The following is an 18702-nucleotide window of genomic DNA, read 5'->3' on the forward strand; positions in this document are numbered from 1 at the left end:
ATGTCATTTTAAATGCAAAGATGACATTGTTTGAGATGTCCGAGTTATAACAACTTGACATGAACCAATACATCATAACCTGTCAGTGTCTTTGTCATGACAACTAGACATCGTTTAGCTTTATGGGTTAACATTACATGAATCTGTCATGTGGTTGGTTTTGACACTGGCTGTCATGAGGCCATTATAATAGTGTCATGAATATTTATCTTGACCTCAACTACAGTGGTACAAATTGAACTTGTCATTAAAATGTTATTAAGTGACAATACTCTGACAAATAATTTTATAACAGCGTCATGAATATTTTTCATTTCATGTTTTTTTTTTCCCCCTCCAACAGAAGGTCAGATAATAGACAATTTCAAATTTCTTAAAAAAGATGACACTGTTATAAAATAACACTTTATTTTAGGGTCTTTTAACTAGTTGCTTATTACTATTAGCATGCATATTACTAGAATATTGACTATTTATTAGTAATTAATAAGCACATATTAATGCCTTATTCTGCATGACCATATTCTAGATTCTAAATCCTACCCAATACCTAAACTTAACAATTAACTATATTTAGAAGCAGTAAATTAGGAGTTTATTGAGGGAAAAGTCATAGTTAATAATTTATATGTGTTCCCTATACTGAAGTGTTACCAAAATAATGTAATGCAATGTTAACCCATATAGCTAAGTAGTTTTAAGTTTGATAATTAATCTGCTATATCAGGTTTATGACAGGTTATGATGTATTGGTTTATGTCAAGTTGTTATAACTCGGACATCTCAAACAATGTCATCTTTGCATTAAAAATGACATAATTGAGTGAAAGACACTTAATGACAGTTGTCATAAACATGCATAAAACCTCCTTCATATTCATGACATGTGTCATATCATGATTATGAAGGTGTCATGTCAGTCTTATGCACACCCCTTCAAGTAAAGTGTTACTCAAGATTTTAAATGCCCTGTATGGGTTTTAGTCTTATATTTATATAATATGATATAGTTTAGCAATATCACATGAGCAAGATATGTTTTCCTGAATATCTGCACAATTGCAAATGTAATATTGATTACATACAACAGTTCAATAATCAAGAAGTTAATTTAGACACAATACTGTCAATATAGTCAAAATGAACAACAATACAAAACAATCCCTGATGACATCAGTAACCCGCAGCCATGGAGAATTAAGTTCCAGTTGTGTCTAGAAGGGATACAGTAACGGCCGGAAGTGAGGCAAAATTTCACAATAAAATAACAGTAAATTATTAGCTATTTATCAGATTGTGTTTTATTAATGACTACACAATAGGACATCCAGGGATTTCTCGCGATTTCTCTACTACTATATAGACAACAGTGTTGGGGGTAACGCATTACAATAACTTAAGTTACGTAATCAGATTACTTTTTCAAGTAACTAGTAAAGTAATGCATTACTTTTTCAAATTCACATGTATTGACTGTCAGCTCTGCTGTCCTCATGTTGGGAGAAATAAAGCACAGAGGTGTATGTCTCTGTGTGAACATGATGGTTATTGTAGTTCTAGACCAAATGTGTTTGCTTTAACATGCATTTACTCATCTCACTTGCATGAAAACATTATTGATTACAGCAGAACTGTGATTCAGCACAAGATATTTCTCATTCAAATTTCAGAATGTGTTGAAAAAAAAAAGCTTTTATTTTAGGCACACACAGACATGAAATGTGAATCAACAGTGGTGACCATCACAAAGATGTTGCATGCATTTGGGAGCCACCAATCAAAATTCACCATGGGGAATAGTCCCATCATGCATTGCTGCATGAATAAATTATGAGCTTAATTGTCTTAGTAATTTCCTAGGTTATTCTCATATTTTATTTTGTTCTGTTTATGTGACTTTTTAGTAGCTTGTTTTCTATGTTCAGAGTTGATCTGTTGATCAGAATATGTTGCTTGTCACCGTCATTGAGATTCACAGGCTGATTCTTGATGTCTGTGTGTGCCTAAGAGAAATTTTTTTTTATCATGTGAAATCCTTTATATTATATTGATAAAGCTGACCTTCTGCTGTAGAATCACAGTTCTGCTGTAATCAATAATGTAAATCTAATTCAGAGATTGGGCTCTAAATGAGTTCATGATTCAGGTCAAATAATGATTATGTTAAAACATAATCATCACCTGATCATTTCTCTTTACTTGTCTGGCTGTTATGACTCAGTTAACTGCCCAACCAAACTCTAATATTAAGAAGGAAAGGGTCAAGAGCCCAACTAAAGCAAACACTCATCTCCACGATGGTGGCTTAAAAATTGTGATTTTTCTCCTTTGGTGATTCTGTGTGTTCGTCTAATTGGATGTCAGAAGACGTCCAAAAACTTTCATTCTGGCCCCTCAGTGGACGTCTTTTCAACCTAACAAGACCTCAAAAAGACGTCTTCTGGACGTAATTTGCTCATTGGGGAGGTGTGTGTCTCTGTGTGAACATATTGTTATTGCAGTTCTAGACCAAATGTGAACATGCATTTACTCATCTCACTTGCACAAAAACGCTCAGTATTTCTCAAAATGAATAAAAACAGTGAAATGCAACCTCAGAATTTTATTACAACATTAGTATACGCACTCGTAGGGAATAGTACACCATCCAGTTTTACTGGCTTCCCATGCTATCGGGTTTCCTAGGTAAAAATTGCACAAGAACGAAGTCATTTACAAGGCATTATGCATGTATTATAACACATTAAGAACGACAGAGCATTTTATAGGCTGCATGTCTGTGCAATTAATTTTAGCATCAAGGCAGCAAGAAACGAACATTTTCTGTGTATTTTCCAAGAGCCAGAGCCAGTCAGTTGTGGTTGTTTTTTGTTTTTTCACATCACCAGCACCTACTAATAACTTCATCTGTCTGTGTTTGTGGTTACTGCTGTGTTTGCTTTCCTTTCAGATAACACATGCAACCGCAGTGTCACCTTTCTATAAGAGAGAGCCACAAACTGAAACAACTGAAAATGTGTCATTTGTCACTTTTGAATCTCACTTTTTTTTTTTTTTTTTTTTTTTTTAAAGCCATATTCTGTTCTATGATTCTTTTCTCTTCAGCCTTCATTGGAGGATAATTTGGCAAGTAGTCATCAGACATTTGTCTTTCTTCTGTCTTCTTTCTGAAGCAGGCCTATGTATCCAAACAGGAAACAATATGTGTTACAGGCACACAAAGATAACCATTTCCACCTTGGTTAATTTTTTTTTTTCTTTTGGTAAATAAAATAGCCTACCAGAATACATCTCTTCACAGTAGTGCACACAGTGGTTTTGATGGCTTTTCATAATACAAACAGTCCTGAAAATGAATAGAGTTATAATTAATGATAATAATTTGTCTTGAAGTACAATACTGATTTTTTTTTTTTTTTGTTAATAATATTTACAATGAGAACACAGGCCCCCAGTAGAGTAGCTTTCATTTTAACTTCCAGGTCGCTCGGAAACTTCACCACAAAATCCACACCTGCGTTGGGTCCACTGCTAGAGAAGGGTTTGACGATCTTGCCAAATGGATTGTCTGTCGCTGCCTCATTCAGAGACACCAGCTGTGTGTAAAAGGTATAAAAATGACACTGTTAAATATATGTATTGTTAAATAGAATTAACAAAGTGCTTTAGTTGTCATGTCATGAGTCAATATTTCCTGTTTTGTCTCCTCCTCGACCCAACTATTTGTGTCACGTTGGTTAATGAGGACTTAGAAATGGAGATTAATAACATAGTGGCTACATTGTTCAACACTACAAAAGCACATTGTAAAAAGAAACATTTGACGCTCTCCAGAGTGCAAACACAAATACACACTAGAGCATTTGCCATATCTGTTTTGCGATCACATTATCCATTCCTTCACTGTCGGGATCGAATTTCCCCAGAAAAATAGCACAACCTGAAATCACCTACAGCCAATGTGGGTCAGGCAACAAGGACAATGGCTTAGTAAGCATACTAAATACCATTATAAATATAATCTATAATTTATTTTAAAATTTTTGTGTGGTTGTGAATGTTATTTTTGAGGTTACAGGACAGAAAATATCTTTGGTCAATTTAAAAACAATAAAAGTCAATAGAAAATTGAAACTTGTATCTGGGTGTATGTGCGTCACCTCAAAGATTTGATCCGTGAAGAAGAATACACACTGTTTCGTGATCTTAAATGCCGGTTCACCTCGTTCATTCTCAACGGTGAGTTTAGGTAGGAAAGTGTGAAAGTTTTGTTGAACATATCCAATGATAACGCCCGGTGGAGACTGAACCTCCAGCTAAAATAAACATACACCATATCATATGTAGAACAACATAATTAAAGGATTAGTTCACTTTCAAATTAAAATTTCCTGATAATTTATTCACCTCCATGTCATCCAAGATGTTCATGTCTTTCTTTCTTCAGTGGAAAAGAAATGAAGGTTTTTGATGAAAACATTCCAGGATTTTTCTCCTTATAGTGGACTTCACTGGGGTTCAACAGGTTGAAGGTCCAAATGTCAGTTTCAGTGCAGCTTCAAAGAGCTTTAAACGATACCAGACGAGGAATAAGAGTCTAATCTAGAGAAACCATCTGCCATTTTCTAAAAAAAAATAAATGATATACGTTTTAACCATAAATGCTCATCTTGAATGTTCTTCTTCTTCTCTATTTGAATTCCAGCAGTGTAGACACTGCTAAGTGTATTACTGCCCTCCACAGGTCAAAGTTTGAGCTAAATTGTAATATAGCTACAATATGCTAGTGCAAGTATATAACAGTTAGTTCAAACTTTGACCTGTGGAGGGCAGTAATACACTTAGCAGTGTCTACACTGCTGGAATTCTAATAGAGAAGAAGAAGAGAGCTAGTTCAAGATGAGCATTTATGGTTAAAATGTATATAATTTTTCTTTTTTTTAGAAAATGTCCAATGGTTTCTCTAGATCAGACTCTTATTCCTCGTCTGGGATCATGTAGAGCTCTTTGAAGCTGCACTGAAACTGACATTTGGACCTTCAACCCGTTGAACCCCAGTGAAGTCCACTATATGGAGAAAAATCCTGGAATGTTTTCCTCAAAAACCTTCATTTCTTTTCGACTGAAGAAAGAAAGACATGAACATCTTGGATGACATGGGGTTGAGAAAATTATCAGGAAATTTTTAATTTGAAAGTGAACTAATCCTTTAAGAGTTAACCAAGACAAGTATAACATTCATACCTCATTGCCGCAGCAAGTCCAAACAAGCGGGTGCACCAGTCTGATGATCTCTTGATTTGAGTTATTAAAAACACTCATTATGAAGGAACGTGCTCCAGCACAGCAAGTCCTGTTACAACAATCGTTGTCCTCAAGAATAGTAAAAATGCTCTCCCCATTGTCATTCTTCACAGTATATCGGTTGTTAAACTTTATTCCACAGCAAACTTTAAGAAATGAAAAGGTAGGAGATAAGAGTGTTGCTAATTTGATTTTGATGTATTTCATTCATGAAATGCTGATGAACAAACCTTCTGAACAAACTTCAGCACAACTTTTTTCTTTGTGGACAAACAATTGATCAATCTAAAATAAACATGTTTACAGGAAATCACTGTAAAATTAATGCATTTGTCAGAGTAACACCACTGATAAATGATAAAGATTAATAATAATTAATAAGCATCTCCAAACTTATCTGACCCGGGTCAAGGTCTCCAGAAGAGAGGGACAGTGGTACAGGTCTGGGGAAGATATCATTGCGGTGTTCTCTAGTGCTGTATAAACATAACCATGTGTCAAACAGCTTTGTTAAGCAGATGACTACACACAGAAATATATTGTGTATTATCAGTGAAAATGGATGTTATCCTTCCTACGCAACATTCAGTCAGGTCTGTGAACTTCATATCTGCCAATCACAACTTTCGTGTTCACACCTTTGAGTTTTAAATACACTGCAGAAGAATTATTAGGTTAATTAAGTTGATTTTCTGATCATATTTTTTTTCCAAGCACCAATTTTTTTACCGATTCCAAACCACATTAATCTAAATAACTACTATTAATTTTGTATTTATTCATTTATAAGTGATATATAATTGTTCATGAAGGCTGGAAATGAAAAAATGCTTTATATTCAGGTGAGCATAATTATTAGGCTGGATTTCTTTTACAGGCAAAATGAGCCAAAAAAGAGTTTTATGTCTGACTAAAAGTCAAAAATTATTAAATGCTCATGAGAATACTAATGGAATACTAGAAATGGCAAAGTTAAAGCATGACCATTGGACAGCAAAATGCTCATTGGGTCAGCAGGGTCAGACAAAAAAAGGTGGAGCAGAAAAGACACAAGTTAACTGCAAAAGAATTAAGGTGAAGAATTAAGTGTGAAACCATCAGGAACCCTTTAGTCTCCAGCGACACCATTTTCCAGAACTGCAACCTACCTGGAGTCTCCAGAAGAGAGAGGTGTCACGATCCCAGAGACTTGGGTTAGCTAAAAAATGCTAAAAAATGACCCGCACTTAATAAGAATCACAAGCTGAAGTGTTGTGAAATACTTGAAGACTTGTTTTTTATAGGCTTTATAGACAGATTGAGAGTGACTGAAGGACCAGCACCACAACCTCTTGTACCACTGTTTATCACCTACCCTGAAGTCCGTTTTGCAGATATGGAATAAAAATGAACTCCCACACCTTACTACAGTTAACTTGTGTCTTTTCTTCTCCACCTGTTTTTGTCTGACCCTGCTGACCCAATGAGTGTTTTGCTGTCCAGTGGTCATGCCTTAACTTTGCAATTTCTAGTATTGCATTAATATTACATCCTTCTCATGAGCTTTTAATAATTTTTGACTTTTCAGTCTGAGTTAAATCTATTTATTCCTAATAATTATGCACAACTGAATATAAGGCGTTTTTCATTTCCAGCCTTCTTGAACAATTACACAATTGTTTTCAACAGTGATGATAATCATAAATGTTTCTTGAGCAGCAAATCGGCATATTAGATTGATTTCTGAAGGATCATGTGACACTGAAGACTGGAGTAATGATGTTTCGATCACAGGAATAAATTGTATTTTGAAATATATTCAAATAGAAAACAGTTATTATAAATTGTAAAAATATTTTGCAATATTACTGTTTTTGCAGTATTATGGATCAAATAAATGAAGCCTTGGTGAGCAGAGACATCAAAAACATTAAAAAATCTTACCGTTCAAAAACTAACTATTTAAAATCATTTAAATTTAATATATTTTAAATGTACTAAATTGCAACTTTGTAATTACAATGTGTAATTATAAATATACTTATTAAATACATGACATACAAGTTTAATAGAAATTACATTATATATTAGTTTACCATGTCAGTACATTTGACATTACACCTTAAGCATATTTAAAAGACGTTCAAAAAAAAAAGTTCAACTACTACATTTAATATAGATTCAAACTATAATACATTTTCACTTAATTGTAAATAACATTCAATTAAATGTCTGAAAACATTACATTGAGTTTGCATTTATTCTTTTAAAGTATTTTATAGCTCTAATAAGTACTATTTTTAAAATTTATGCTAAAGTGTACTTTTTATATGTTTTGCCTTGACTATTCTAAATCCTGACAGTGCCTGTTGTAGTCAAACAAACAAAAAACGGGCATAGAAAAACATCCCCCTTTAACAATCTCACCTGACAATTCCATATTTGATTGTATCTGGGCAGAGAGAATAAATAAATGAATAAATGAGACATCAATATTATTTAGTGTTAAATTTTCTTCTCTTTCATTATTTATTTGTAAATAAATGAATGGTAAAAACACCATAAGACTTTATAAAACTGCACATTCATATATAAAATACAAAATTAAAATAGATTAAAAAAATTGAATTTGAAATTATTTTAAATGATCATATATTGTGAGATATGCCATACATACCAGTGTGATACGAATCGTCTGTTTGGCAGTGGCACTGATGAGTACATGAATTGTTTCTCTAATGACAAAAAAAGTATGAGTTTTTTTCTTTTTTTCTTTACCAGCATGATGTTTGTGGATAAAGAGTGGTTTGACCCACTTTCAAGTTATTTTTGGTTTTAACAGCTTGAAAATGTTCTGTTAATTCAATTAAATTTATGTATATGCCATAAATAATTGTGGGCATTTATTCCTGTTGAATATCTGCTTTATCAAATTTCTAGACATTTTTTTGCAGTTTGGACCTCACCCAGGCTATAAGTGTAATAGTTATGATTACTTAATTTTATTTTGGTTCTGTGTTTTTCCTGTTCCCTTCCATTTGCATGTTGTCCTAGTTTCTTAGTTTGTGCCATGTTAGTCACTAATTTAGTTCACCATTCAGTTTCAATTTGTTTACCCCTCTGTATTTAAACCCTGAGTTCCCTTTTGGTCAGTCACGTTCAACGTTACGTTAGAACTGAACTGATGAATTGGGATCTTACCTGAAAGCCCAATCACCTTCAAGTGTAAACTAAATGAGCCAATGGACATTGGCGTATGAGATTTGCATCGCACGCTCCAAGAGAGTGTATGCTGTTGCAAATTAAGCTTTCTCTTTGGAGCTAAGCGTTTCTTCCGATTCTGCTCTGCAATCATCGTTCGAGTGTTCTGTGAACCTGGGAGAAGCTCTCTAGAGAGTGTTGGTGTGACGGCGGTGTTTGCTACTACTGAAAGAGCTTCCAGCATGCTGCAGGCTTTCAATAGCGATCATTCTGTGCGCTTCAGCACTAAAAGAGCTTTTTTTTCGTAAAATAGTATATTTCTCTAAAAGAGCAAACACTGTGTGGCGAGGGGGGAGTGGTTCAGCGAGGTCTGCAACCGGAGAGAATAGCGGGAGACGCTTGGTAAGTGAGTGGGTTGGATGCAAATCACGAACACCTGTTTCTTGTTCTAGTGATTGGCGCGGAGACAGGATAAGACGCCGTGAGAAGCAGGAGTGTGTGAGAGAGAGGGGAACTGCTGACTGAGACACAGCGAGTTACTTGGAGTGAAGCCCTTTGTGGATTGTGTCTACCGAACCTGGAGTGAAGTCCATTGTGGATTATTTGTGTTGCTGTTATCGTGCGTTGCACAGCCTTTTTATTGAGAACAATGTTCAACAGAAAGGCTGTGCAACGCACGATAATCCAAGATAATCCGGAGCTGCTGTTATTTTACAGGTGCTGGATGAGAGTTGCGGATGACACCACTAGGTGGCATCACTTTATGGGCATGCCGCAGCTGCACAGTCCTAAATTCTTTGTGCGCCTCCATTAGGAAAGGCACAGGGGTGGGGTAAGGCGATTTATTTATCACAACCCCAGAAAACAAACATCCACTCATAGTGGGTCCGGGCACTCAGAAACTATTTCAGAGGCTCTTGGGGCATATGGTATCTGCAGCCCCAGTAATGCCTCTCAGTTTGATTCATATGAGGCCACTTCAGCACTGGCTTCACAGCTAAGTTCTGAGATGGCCGTGGCAATGCGGCATGCACCCAGTGGCAATCAACCTGGCTTGTCACCAAACCTTCAGTCCGTGGTTGGACCTTGCATTTCTATGGGCAGAAGTTCCCCTAGAGCAAGTTGTAACACTCCAGTTAATATGCCAGGAAGTTACACTAAATAAAGGGAACGTTTATGCTTCTTAAACAGCAGGAAACTAAAAAAAGAAATACAACAGGAGACTGATGTCACCAATAAACCCAAGTGTATTTACAATTCAATCAGTGTACACCACCAAAAAACACATTAAACATCCAAGATAAAAAATGTGTGTGTGTGTATGTGTGCATGTGTGTCTAAATAGTCTCTAGAGTCCAGCGCGTTGAAAAGTTTATATAGGAGCAGTCTCACCAGGGAAATAGCCAGTCCGAGAGCAGGATCCTACAGGTATAATCCAACTGTTTAAAGTCCTCCAAGGCGAGTAATCCGTGAAAAAAACCCAATATACTCCACAAGAGATGGCGAAATAACAGCACAGCAAAAAACAGTCAGAAAACAAGGCAAGGGGAAAAAGATTTGTGTTTAGAAAAGACGCGCTGTCAAACGCCGGCGTGCCGGTTCCTTATATAGGAAAAACATGGGAAACATCCCGCCGAGTTGACGTAACGCCACGTGACGACGGAGCGCGAGCGGAATCTCGCGGGAGCAGAATCTCGCGGGAATATAAATCTGGGTCAAACACAGACAACATATAAGGGAGAAAACAACATACAGGGGAAAGCTATTTACATAATAGTCAATGTATTATTATTATTGGCAATTTATGCTATAATTGGCTTCCCCTTATGTGGCAACGCTACAAAGTGTCCAGGCATGCAATGTTCTCCACAGATGCCTTTGCCATCAGGGAATGACTCTTTCTATCCTGGAAGGGTTGGAGCAAAGGCTGTCTCCCTCCACCCTGAAAGTACACTATATTGCCAAAAGTTTTGGGATGCTTGCCTTTACATGCACATGAACTTTAATGACATCCCATTCTTAATCCGTTGGGTTTAATATGGAGCTGGCCACCCTTTGCAGCTATAACAGCCTCAACTCTTCTGGGAAGGTTTTCCACAAGGTTTAGGAGTTTGTTTTTTGGAATTTTTTACCATTCTAGAAGCGCATTTCTGAGGTCAGGCACTGATGTTGGCGAGAAGGCCTGGCTTGCAGTATCTGCTCTAATTCATCCCAAAGGTGTTCTGTCGGGTTGAGGTCAGGACTCTGTGCAGTCAAGTTTCTCCACACCAACTTCACTCATGCATGTCTTTATGGACCTTGCTCTGTGCACTGATGCAGAGTCATGTTGGAACACGAAGGGGCCATCCCCAAACTGTTCCCACAAAGTTGGGAGCATGAAATTGTCCAAAATGTCTTTGTATGCTAAAGCATTAATCGTTCCTTTCACTGGAACTAAGGGTTCAAGCCCAACCTCTGAAAAACACCCCCACACCATAATCCCCCTCCACCAAACTTTACACTTGGCACAATGCAGTCAGGCAAGTACCTTTCTCCTGGCAACCGCCAAACCCAGACTCGTCCATCGGATTGCCAGACAGAGAAATGTGATTGGTCACTCCAGAGAACACGTCTCTACTGCTCTAGAGTCCAGTGGCGGCGTGATTTAGACCACTGCATCCAACACTTTGCATTGCATTTGGTGATGTATGGCTTGGATGCAGCTGTTCGGCCATGGAAACCCATTACATGAAGCTCTCTACGCACTGTTCTTGAGCTAATCTGAAGGCCACACAAAGTTTGGAGGTCTGTAGCCATTGAGTTGGCGACTTCTGCATGCTGCGCCTCAGCATGTGCTGACCCCACTCTGTGATTTTACGTGGCCTACCACTTCGTGGCTGGGTTGCTGTTGTTCCCAATTGCTTCCACTTTGTTATGATGCCACAAACAGTTGACCGTGGAATATTTAGTAGTGAGGAAATTTCACTGAGCTCCTGAGAGCGACCCATTCTTTCACAAATGTTTGTAGAAGCAGTCTGCATGCCTAGGTGTTTGATTTTATACACCTGTAGCCATGGAAGTGATTGGAACACCTGAATTCAATTATTTGGAGGGGTCTCCCAATACTTTTGGCAATATAGTGTATATGCTGCTGCTATCGCCACACATCATGATGCAGTAGATGGTAAATCTGTGGGGAGGCACAACCTGATCCTCAGGTTCCTTAGGGATGCAAGGAGACTAAATCCTCCCCAGCCTCAGCTTGTACCATCTTGGGACCTCCTTTTGGCTCCTTTACGGCCTTTCAAAGAGAGCCTTTTGAACCTCTGCAGTCAGTAGAGCTCAAAATCTTTGAAGTAGGTGCTCTTGACTGCACTGGCTTCAATCAAGAGGGTGGGGGACCTGCAGGCATTTACGGTCGAAGAATCGTTCCTGGAATTCGGACCAGCCTACTTTCATGTTGTCCTCAGACCCCGGCCTGGATATGTGCCCAAGGTTCCCACCACACCTTTCAGGAATCAGGTGGTGAACCTGCAAGCGCCACCCTTGGAGGAGGCAGACCCAGCCCTTGCTCTGCTCTGTCCCATTTGTGCCTTGTGCTTATACGTGGACCATACGGGGACAGCAAAAGGAAAGGCTGTCTCCAAGCAAAGGCTCACCCACTGGATGCTCCCACATAGTGGATGCTGTTGTCTTGGCATACCAAACTCAATATCAGCTGTGCCCCCTGGGGGTCAGGGCTCACTCTACGAGGAGTATAGCAGACATCTGTTGAGATGCGGGCTTGGTGATACCTAACAAGTTTGCAATATTTTACAATCTCCATGTAGAGCCTGTGTCCTTCTGTATACTCATCTTAAATAGCCAGTAAACACCCGGTCCCACTCGCCATATCTCTGCTCGTATTGATTTTACCCCAACTAGGCTGTGTGTACCTCAGAGACCTTCCATATGTAGCACTGCCCTGATTGGCCAGTCCATATGTATAATTTCAACATAATACCTCCCACGTGCAGGATGTGGTCTCCATAGTGCTCCCTTAGGGGGGTACGCTTTCCCAGTGTTATCCAATGTTTCACTGTATGGAACAGCAGTGAGACACTTCTCTGTTTTAAACCTATCCTTTCTTCCACCCCAGCAGGTACTTGGGGATTTGGTGGTTTGTACAGGGTGCTGGAGGGGGGCAGCATTAGTAGCGCTTTAGTAGGGATCCCAATTCGTCAGTTCTGACATAACGGCGAATGTGACTGAACATCTCAGTTATGTATGTAACCCTCGTTTTCTGAAGGAGTGAACGGAGATGTTACTTCCCGTTGCCACAATTGCTGTACAGACCGCTGAATGGCTGGGACACAACATCTTGCCTCCTCAGTGACAACTTAATGTGCAACTTTACGCACTCTTCCTCTATACCTGCTTTGCCGGGTGGAGTATGTGATGCAAATATTGCATATAAATGTCCATTGGGTTGTTTAACATAACATCTCAGTTCCCTTCCTCAGGGAACGAGGGAGGGATACATACGTAACCGAGATGTTCTGTCTGTTCTTTGCTCCATGTTGTCTTTTATGTAGAGTGTTTTCATGCTAATTTGTATTCCCCCGAGATCCTGCATTTTGGTTTTCTTATTACTGACTTTGAATCAGTACTTCCTTGTGTGTTTTGTCCAGAACACACCAGAAACCTGACAATAAGCAATTCACTAATTTTTTTCTAAGTGCTAATTTTTATAAGAGTGTGTGTGTTTCTCAACAACCTCAATATTTGTCACTTGTCATTGCACAAACGATTATAACCTTGGTCTGTGGCATAGCAGCTGTGGGTCATCACGGTTTGTTTATTTGCTCCAGCAGTGACTGCTTGATTGTTCATTTTAAATTTCCACATATAGTTGCTACTGAAACATGCTGAACAGAGCTTCATTGTTATTTTTTGTCTGTAGTATGTTGTTGTACTTATTTACATGTACTTTCAGGTTTGTGCTTTTGTAAAGTACTTTGAGCACTGCCTGGAAGCGCAATACAATATTAATATAAGTAGTAGCAGTTATAGTAGGCCTGTCAATAGTCATGTGATATCAATACGTGATATGACTGGAGTCTTCAAAAGTACTATTCTTTATTTATTTTTATTTTTTTTGAACTGGAAAAAAAAACAAATAAAAAAAAAAACGTTTTGATTACTTTTGACCTAACTCGGTCGTTTATCACTAAGATCTTAGATTTAAATAGGATTATTGTGTACCATATGTAACTCATGTAGGCCAGTAAGAGCTGTGTGTGTAAACCTCATTCCCCTGATTTCAAGAGGTGCTCTAGCGACTGACGGTAGAGACTGCAGTCTTTAGTCTCCTTGTTAGAGCGCCCGCCTCCCATGCTGGAGACCCGGGTTCAAGATCCCGCTTAAAGCGGGGCGAGTAGGACCTGAGGGGTTAAATTGGTGCCGTGACCCTGATGGTTGTGAGTTTTAGGGGGCTGCAACTCGAGATTGGAGCAACTCGAGATTGGATATACCCCCCCAGGGACTACTTGTGCCTGGAAGAGGAGTACGATAGATGAGATGCCTAAATTATGTAGTGGAGTTGGGGAGGTGGAGGGATATCAAAACAACTGATGCCAGAGCAGGGTGAGTAGCTGCTTATATGCTCTGGTCGTTAATTGAAAGATTGGGGTTCCCTCCTCTTGAAATTATGTTTGAATTTCACTAATTGAAAGATTAGATGGGTTCACTCCTCCCGAAATTACGTTGTGAACTTCACTTATGTCATAACTGTTCACTGAATCATAATAATCAACTCCCCACTGACAAAATCAAGACCCGCCCTACATTTGTAGCCATTTCACTCAGATACTGTATATACATCACAATAGAGAAGAACTGTTTCATGTCTGCTTTACAAGAGCTGCACTAATTTACTGTGAATTAAGTAATCTTATTCCCTTATTCAGATAAATTTGAAACTAACTTCTTGATGTGCAAAGTGTACATGTACATGTATTTTCTCTTGTTTTTAGTGCCCACTTGTGGAGGAATCATGCAAAAGTCAGATTTCTTGATTCATCTCAGTGATAATCAACAGACTCGGATCCAGAACAGCCGGTCTCAAATACATTCATTCATCTGAACATTAGTGACAGTGTTGTGCTGTTGTTTCTAGTGAGGGATGTTGACATTGTGTGATAATATGTATATGTTCATTGCAGAAACATATCTGTAGTTCCCTTTCAGTCTGTCACGTTCGACGTACATCAGTAGTGACCGACGAATTGGGATATCACTAGAGAGCCCTATCAGCTTCGAGTGAACTAAAACAAGCCAATGGAATTGCCGTGCGATATTTGCATAATGCGCACCGCCTCCGACAGGTGTATATAAATAGGAAGCAGATGCAATTGCACTCTGTCTTTCGCTTCGGAGCGAACAGTTGGTGTCCAGCTTCAGACTTCACAAGAGTGAAACTAAACAGCCTTGGAGATTCAGCGTCTGTTTGTGTTGGCGTTAAGGCACAACAGCGAGGTCGCAAGCTTCCCGGGGAGCCTGAGCTTAAGCTCTCAACTGCTGTTTTAACAGACACATCGCATCACTCCCTGTGTGCTTCAGCACAAGAGAGCTGACTCTTCCCTTTCTAAAAGAGCTTCACAGACAGACACTGCGTCTTTTTCAAGACGTCATTCTGTCTGTGCGTTTCTGGAGGCGGTCGTTTCCTATCCTCACTGACGGCCACAATCACTTTCTCTCATGTCTGCTTAGTGTGCTGAGACTGTGTTTGTGGGTGGTTCATATTCTCTTATGAGAATATACCCACGTCGGCGTGTTGTTTGTCTCACCTTTCTCGTAAGGGCTTGAGCGTTCAGCGCGCCGTGTGCCGTCGAGCTGCCGACTGACAGCGCGCGTTGCCATGGCAACCCAGCACGTTGTCTGGCGCTCTAGATGCACGGTCGAGACTCGAGCGCCTTTAATGAGGTGGAGTCCCCTCACTTATTCCCCGATCTAGTTTATTTTTCTGAATCAGAAAAATACTACTTTGGTTAATAAGCCTGGGTGACCAGAGGATCACAGTGGGGCATTACCCGCCGAGCCATTCTCCGTGGGCCCCCCACTCCTCTAGTGCATCGCAAACATGTTGTGACTATGTCCGTGGGTGGTTCATGTTTAGTACAACATGGCCACGTCGGCGCCCAGTGCGCCGTGTGTCGTCCAGTTGGACGGCCACGTTCACTGTCCAACATGGCTGGTAGCTTCTGCTTGGATTGCTGGTCCTTCTCATGAGGGACCTAGCGTCTTAGTCTGGGCTCCAGCAGAGGATCAGATGTCGACTGCTACATTGGAGAGAGTATTGTTGGGCTCTGAACATGAAGATGATGCTGAGCATCCCACAGTCGTGATGTGCTCATGCTGAATCAGATTCAGACATGACAACCATGCTTTCCCGGGCCCCTGGGGGCGTTGTGCGATGCGTACTCGCCTTGCCCCGCCCCGCCCCCTGTCTTTAGCCCAGATGTGCATGGAAAAACTTGGCAGTTTGTAGCCTCTTTGGTGTCAAATATGGAACGCCAAGGGGGCCATAATCTGCATTACAAGTTTTTTCTCTCTCACTACCCTTTAGGGTGGGGTGGCAGTGCTACGGGCACACCACCTCTGCCCTGCATGGGTCTTGGCCCCTGGCAAGTCCGTGGTAGGCCAAAGCACTCATTGCATGTGGGTAGTTCTGAGTCAGGGTTGAGCTACGCATGATCCAGGTCATAGCGCAGGCCCCTGGCCAGACAATGTCCACCGTGGTGGTCCGGAAACACCCCTGGCTAGTCTTGCTGGGATGTGTCGTCGTCAAAGTACACTTTCTCGATGCGCTCATCTCACAAGCTGGCCTAAAACCCAGCCCGCTCCCCCCGCAGCCAACCCAGTTGGTTAGCGGGAGGCGGTCCTGGGGATATGGCGACCTGAAGCTGAAGTAAACAGTTCTTTCCCCGGAGGAGGGCCGGGTAGAGAATTGTTCAACTACTACATTTAATATAGATTCAAACTATAATAATTTTTCATATGTAAATAACATTCGATTAAATGTCTGAAAACATTAAATTTTTGCACTTATTCTTTTAAAGTATTTTATTTCTGTAATAAGTACTTTTTTTGGTAAAGTATGCTAAAGTATACTTTTTTTGTGTCTTGCCTCATCCATAGTCTGAATCCACAGTCAAACAAACAAAACAGGCATACAAACTCACTTTAACGAACTCACCTGACAATTCCATATTTGATTGTATCTGGGCAGAGAGAATAAATAAATGAATAAATATGACATCAATATTATTCAGTGTTCAATTTTCTTCTCTTTCATTATTTATTTTTTGTAAATAAATGAATAGTAAAAACACCATAAGACTTTATAAAACTGCACATTTATATATAAAATACTAAATTAAAACATGATTATTAGTGGTGGGCCGTTATCGGCGTTAACGTGCTGCGTTAACGTGAGACTCTTATCGGGCGATAAAAAAAATATCGCCATTAATCCATTCTCAAAGTTGGGTTGGGAGCTGGGTCTATACTACGCAAGCTATGATGACTTTCACCTTGATATTTTAGCGTGGATGTATATCTAGCCGAACTGACCCTTCGCAAAGACCCGCCCCCCTTAGTTACTGTTGCTTTGGTCGATAAGCCGTGGCGCTGTGACGCCACACACAATGATAAATGCATCACGGAGCAAAGAGGACATTGACAACACGTCGACAGATAAGACAGAGCAGGTTACTTATGATATTTAACAAAGTCCCAGCTTTAAAACTGTGTAGTTTTTTAAGAAATTCAAACAATAAAACCTGTTTTCTTTAATGTGTCGTGACCATGGTCGTGACAGATTGCTGTAGCGCCTCAGCTCAAGAGGCTCGTAAACCGATCATTTCTTACTACGAGTCCATTTATGGCATCAAATAACCATGAATGAACATGAGAATCAATGTTGTTTCAAATGTGGAAATATGTCAATATACAAAATATAATATACAAAAGTTTAACTCCACCGAGGTTAATTTTCTAACTCCTATCTGCTTTGTCGGACAAAATGGCAGATTACATTTAGTCATTTGCTGCGTCCCAATTCGCCTACTTATACTACGCCCTAAAAGTATGTACTCTTTCTGTGAACAAAAAGTACTTACTTTTGAGTGTGTAGCAAAAGAGTAGACAAGCTTTGGGACATACTATCACGTCATACAATTGCGTCTTTGCTCTCTGTCGCATCCAGTCACCGTAAACTACCCTGTCAATCATCTTACATCCTCCACATTTCATTTAGCTAATTTCCTACCGTATCGGAGAGAAATGCAGCACGTTGATCTGCAGTCGCGAGTCTTTCATGTGGAGAACTCTCCTCATATTAATGCATAATGATGCATTTAAAAGTTAATGGCCAATCAGATCTTTATAAAAGTCCACATTGGTATTTGCAGATGAAAAATAACACATATAACATTAAATAAATATTTTCTATCAGTTTGAACTGATTATTAGTCACTCAAACTACCTCTCAGCGTCGATCGTGCATATTCGTTGTTCTGTTATGTTTTGTAGTTTTTAACACTTTTTACTGGTGTTTGTAGTTCTGAACTGAATCCTCATACAACGCGCAATTTAGGATGGATTTTAGGATGGATAGTATGGACATTGGGACACTTGGGTAAAGTTGGTTTTATATTCGCACATTCGGACTTCTGATAAATTCTGACTTTCCTATAAATGTGCAATAAATTAATGTTTGCGAATTTTAAGCAGTGACATGATACTGACAACCAACGATTGTCAACTTACAACATTTTTCACAGTCGATCAAAATAGGCAAGTATTGTTTTAATGGCATATTTACTTGTGAATGTCCACTGAATGTCCAATGTAGTGTGATTAACAAGGCTATTGAATACGGATGTCAGAATGTGCGAATATAAAACCAACTTTACCCAAGTCATTGGGACGCAGGGACAATTTGGGTATCTCACATATTATGAATGTCTTCGGCAGAATTCAAATGAGCCATTTTAATCTAGATTAATCTAGATTAATTCCAAAATTAATCTAGATTAATCTAGATTAAAAAAAATGTATCTATGCCCACCACTAATGATTATTAAAAAAATAATTATTTAAAATGATCATATATTGTGAGATATGCCATAAATACCAGTGTGATACGAATCGTCTGTTCGGCAGTGGCACTTATGAGTACATGAAATGTTTCTCTCA

The 18702-nt window shown here is 39.2% G+C and overlaps 1 protein-coding gene across 2 annotated transcripts; it reads right to left on the reverse strand.

Moving 5' to 3' along the window:
- Positions 1-2850: 2850 nt before the first annotated feature.
- Positions 2851-17518, reverse strand: LOC125250208 (phospholipid scramblase 2-like). Of its 2 annotated transcripts, XM_048162684.1 has the most exons (10): positions 16700-17518; positions 7961-8018; positions 7711-7735; positions 5707-5780; positions 5535-5589; positions 5245-5450; positions 4161-4316; positions 3435-3596; positions 3282-3346; positions 2851-3178 (listed from the first exon to the last, which is right to left on the reverse strand). In XM_048162684.1, the coding sequence occupies exons 3-9, from the start codon at positions 7721-7723 to the stop codon at positions 3296-3298; spliced, it is 717 nt and encodes a 238-aa protein (XP_048018641.1). In that variant the 5' UTR covers positions 7724-7735; positions 7961-8018; positions 16700-17518; the 3' UTR covers positions 2851-3178; positions 3282-3295. The 2 variants fall into 2 exon arrangements, with proteins under 2 accessions (XP_048018641.1, XP_048018642.1); XM_048162685.1 differs by lacking the exon at positions 16700-17518 and having other exon boundaries at positions 3515-3596; positions 7961-10483.
- Positions 17519-18702: the final 1184 nt, after the last annotated feature.

The sequence above is a fragment of the Megalobrama amblycephala genome, linkage group LG17 (genome assembly GCF_018812025.1).
Source record: "Megalobrama amblycephala isolate DHTTF-2021 linkage group LG17, ASM1881202v1, whole genome shotgun sequence".
In the NCBI taxonomy this organism is placed as follows: domain Eukaryota; kingdom Metazoa; phylum Chordata; class Actinopteri; order Cypriniformes; family Xenocyprididae; genus Megalobrama; species Megalobrama amblycephala.

Bases quoted from the DNA above. Each gene is read 5' to 3' on its own strand.
- LOC125250208 (XM_048162684.1), bottom strand. The intron at 5,590-5,706 runs GTCAGATAAGTT...TGTTTATTTTAG, and splicing joins TTCTGGAGACCTTGACCCGG to ATTGATCAATTGTTTGTCCA. The intron at 3,597-4,160 runs GTGACGCACATA...TTTTACACACAG, and splicing joins TCACGGATCAAATCTTTGAG to CTGGTGTCTCTGAATGAGGC.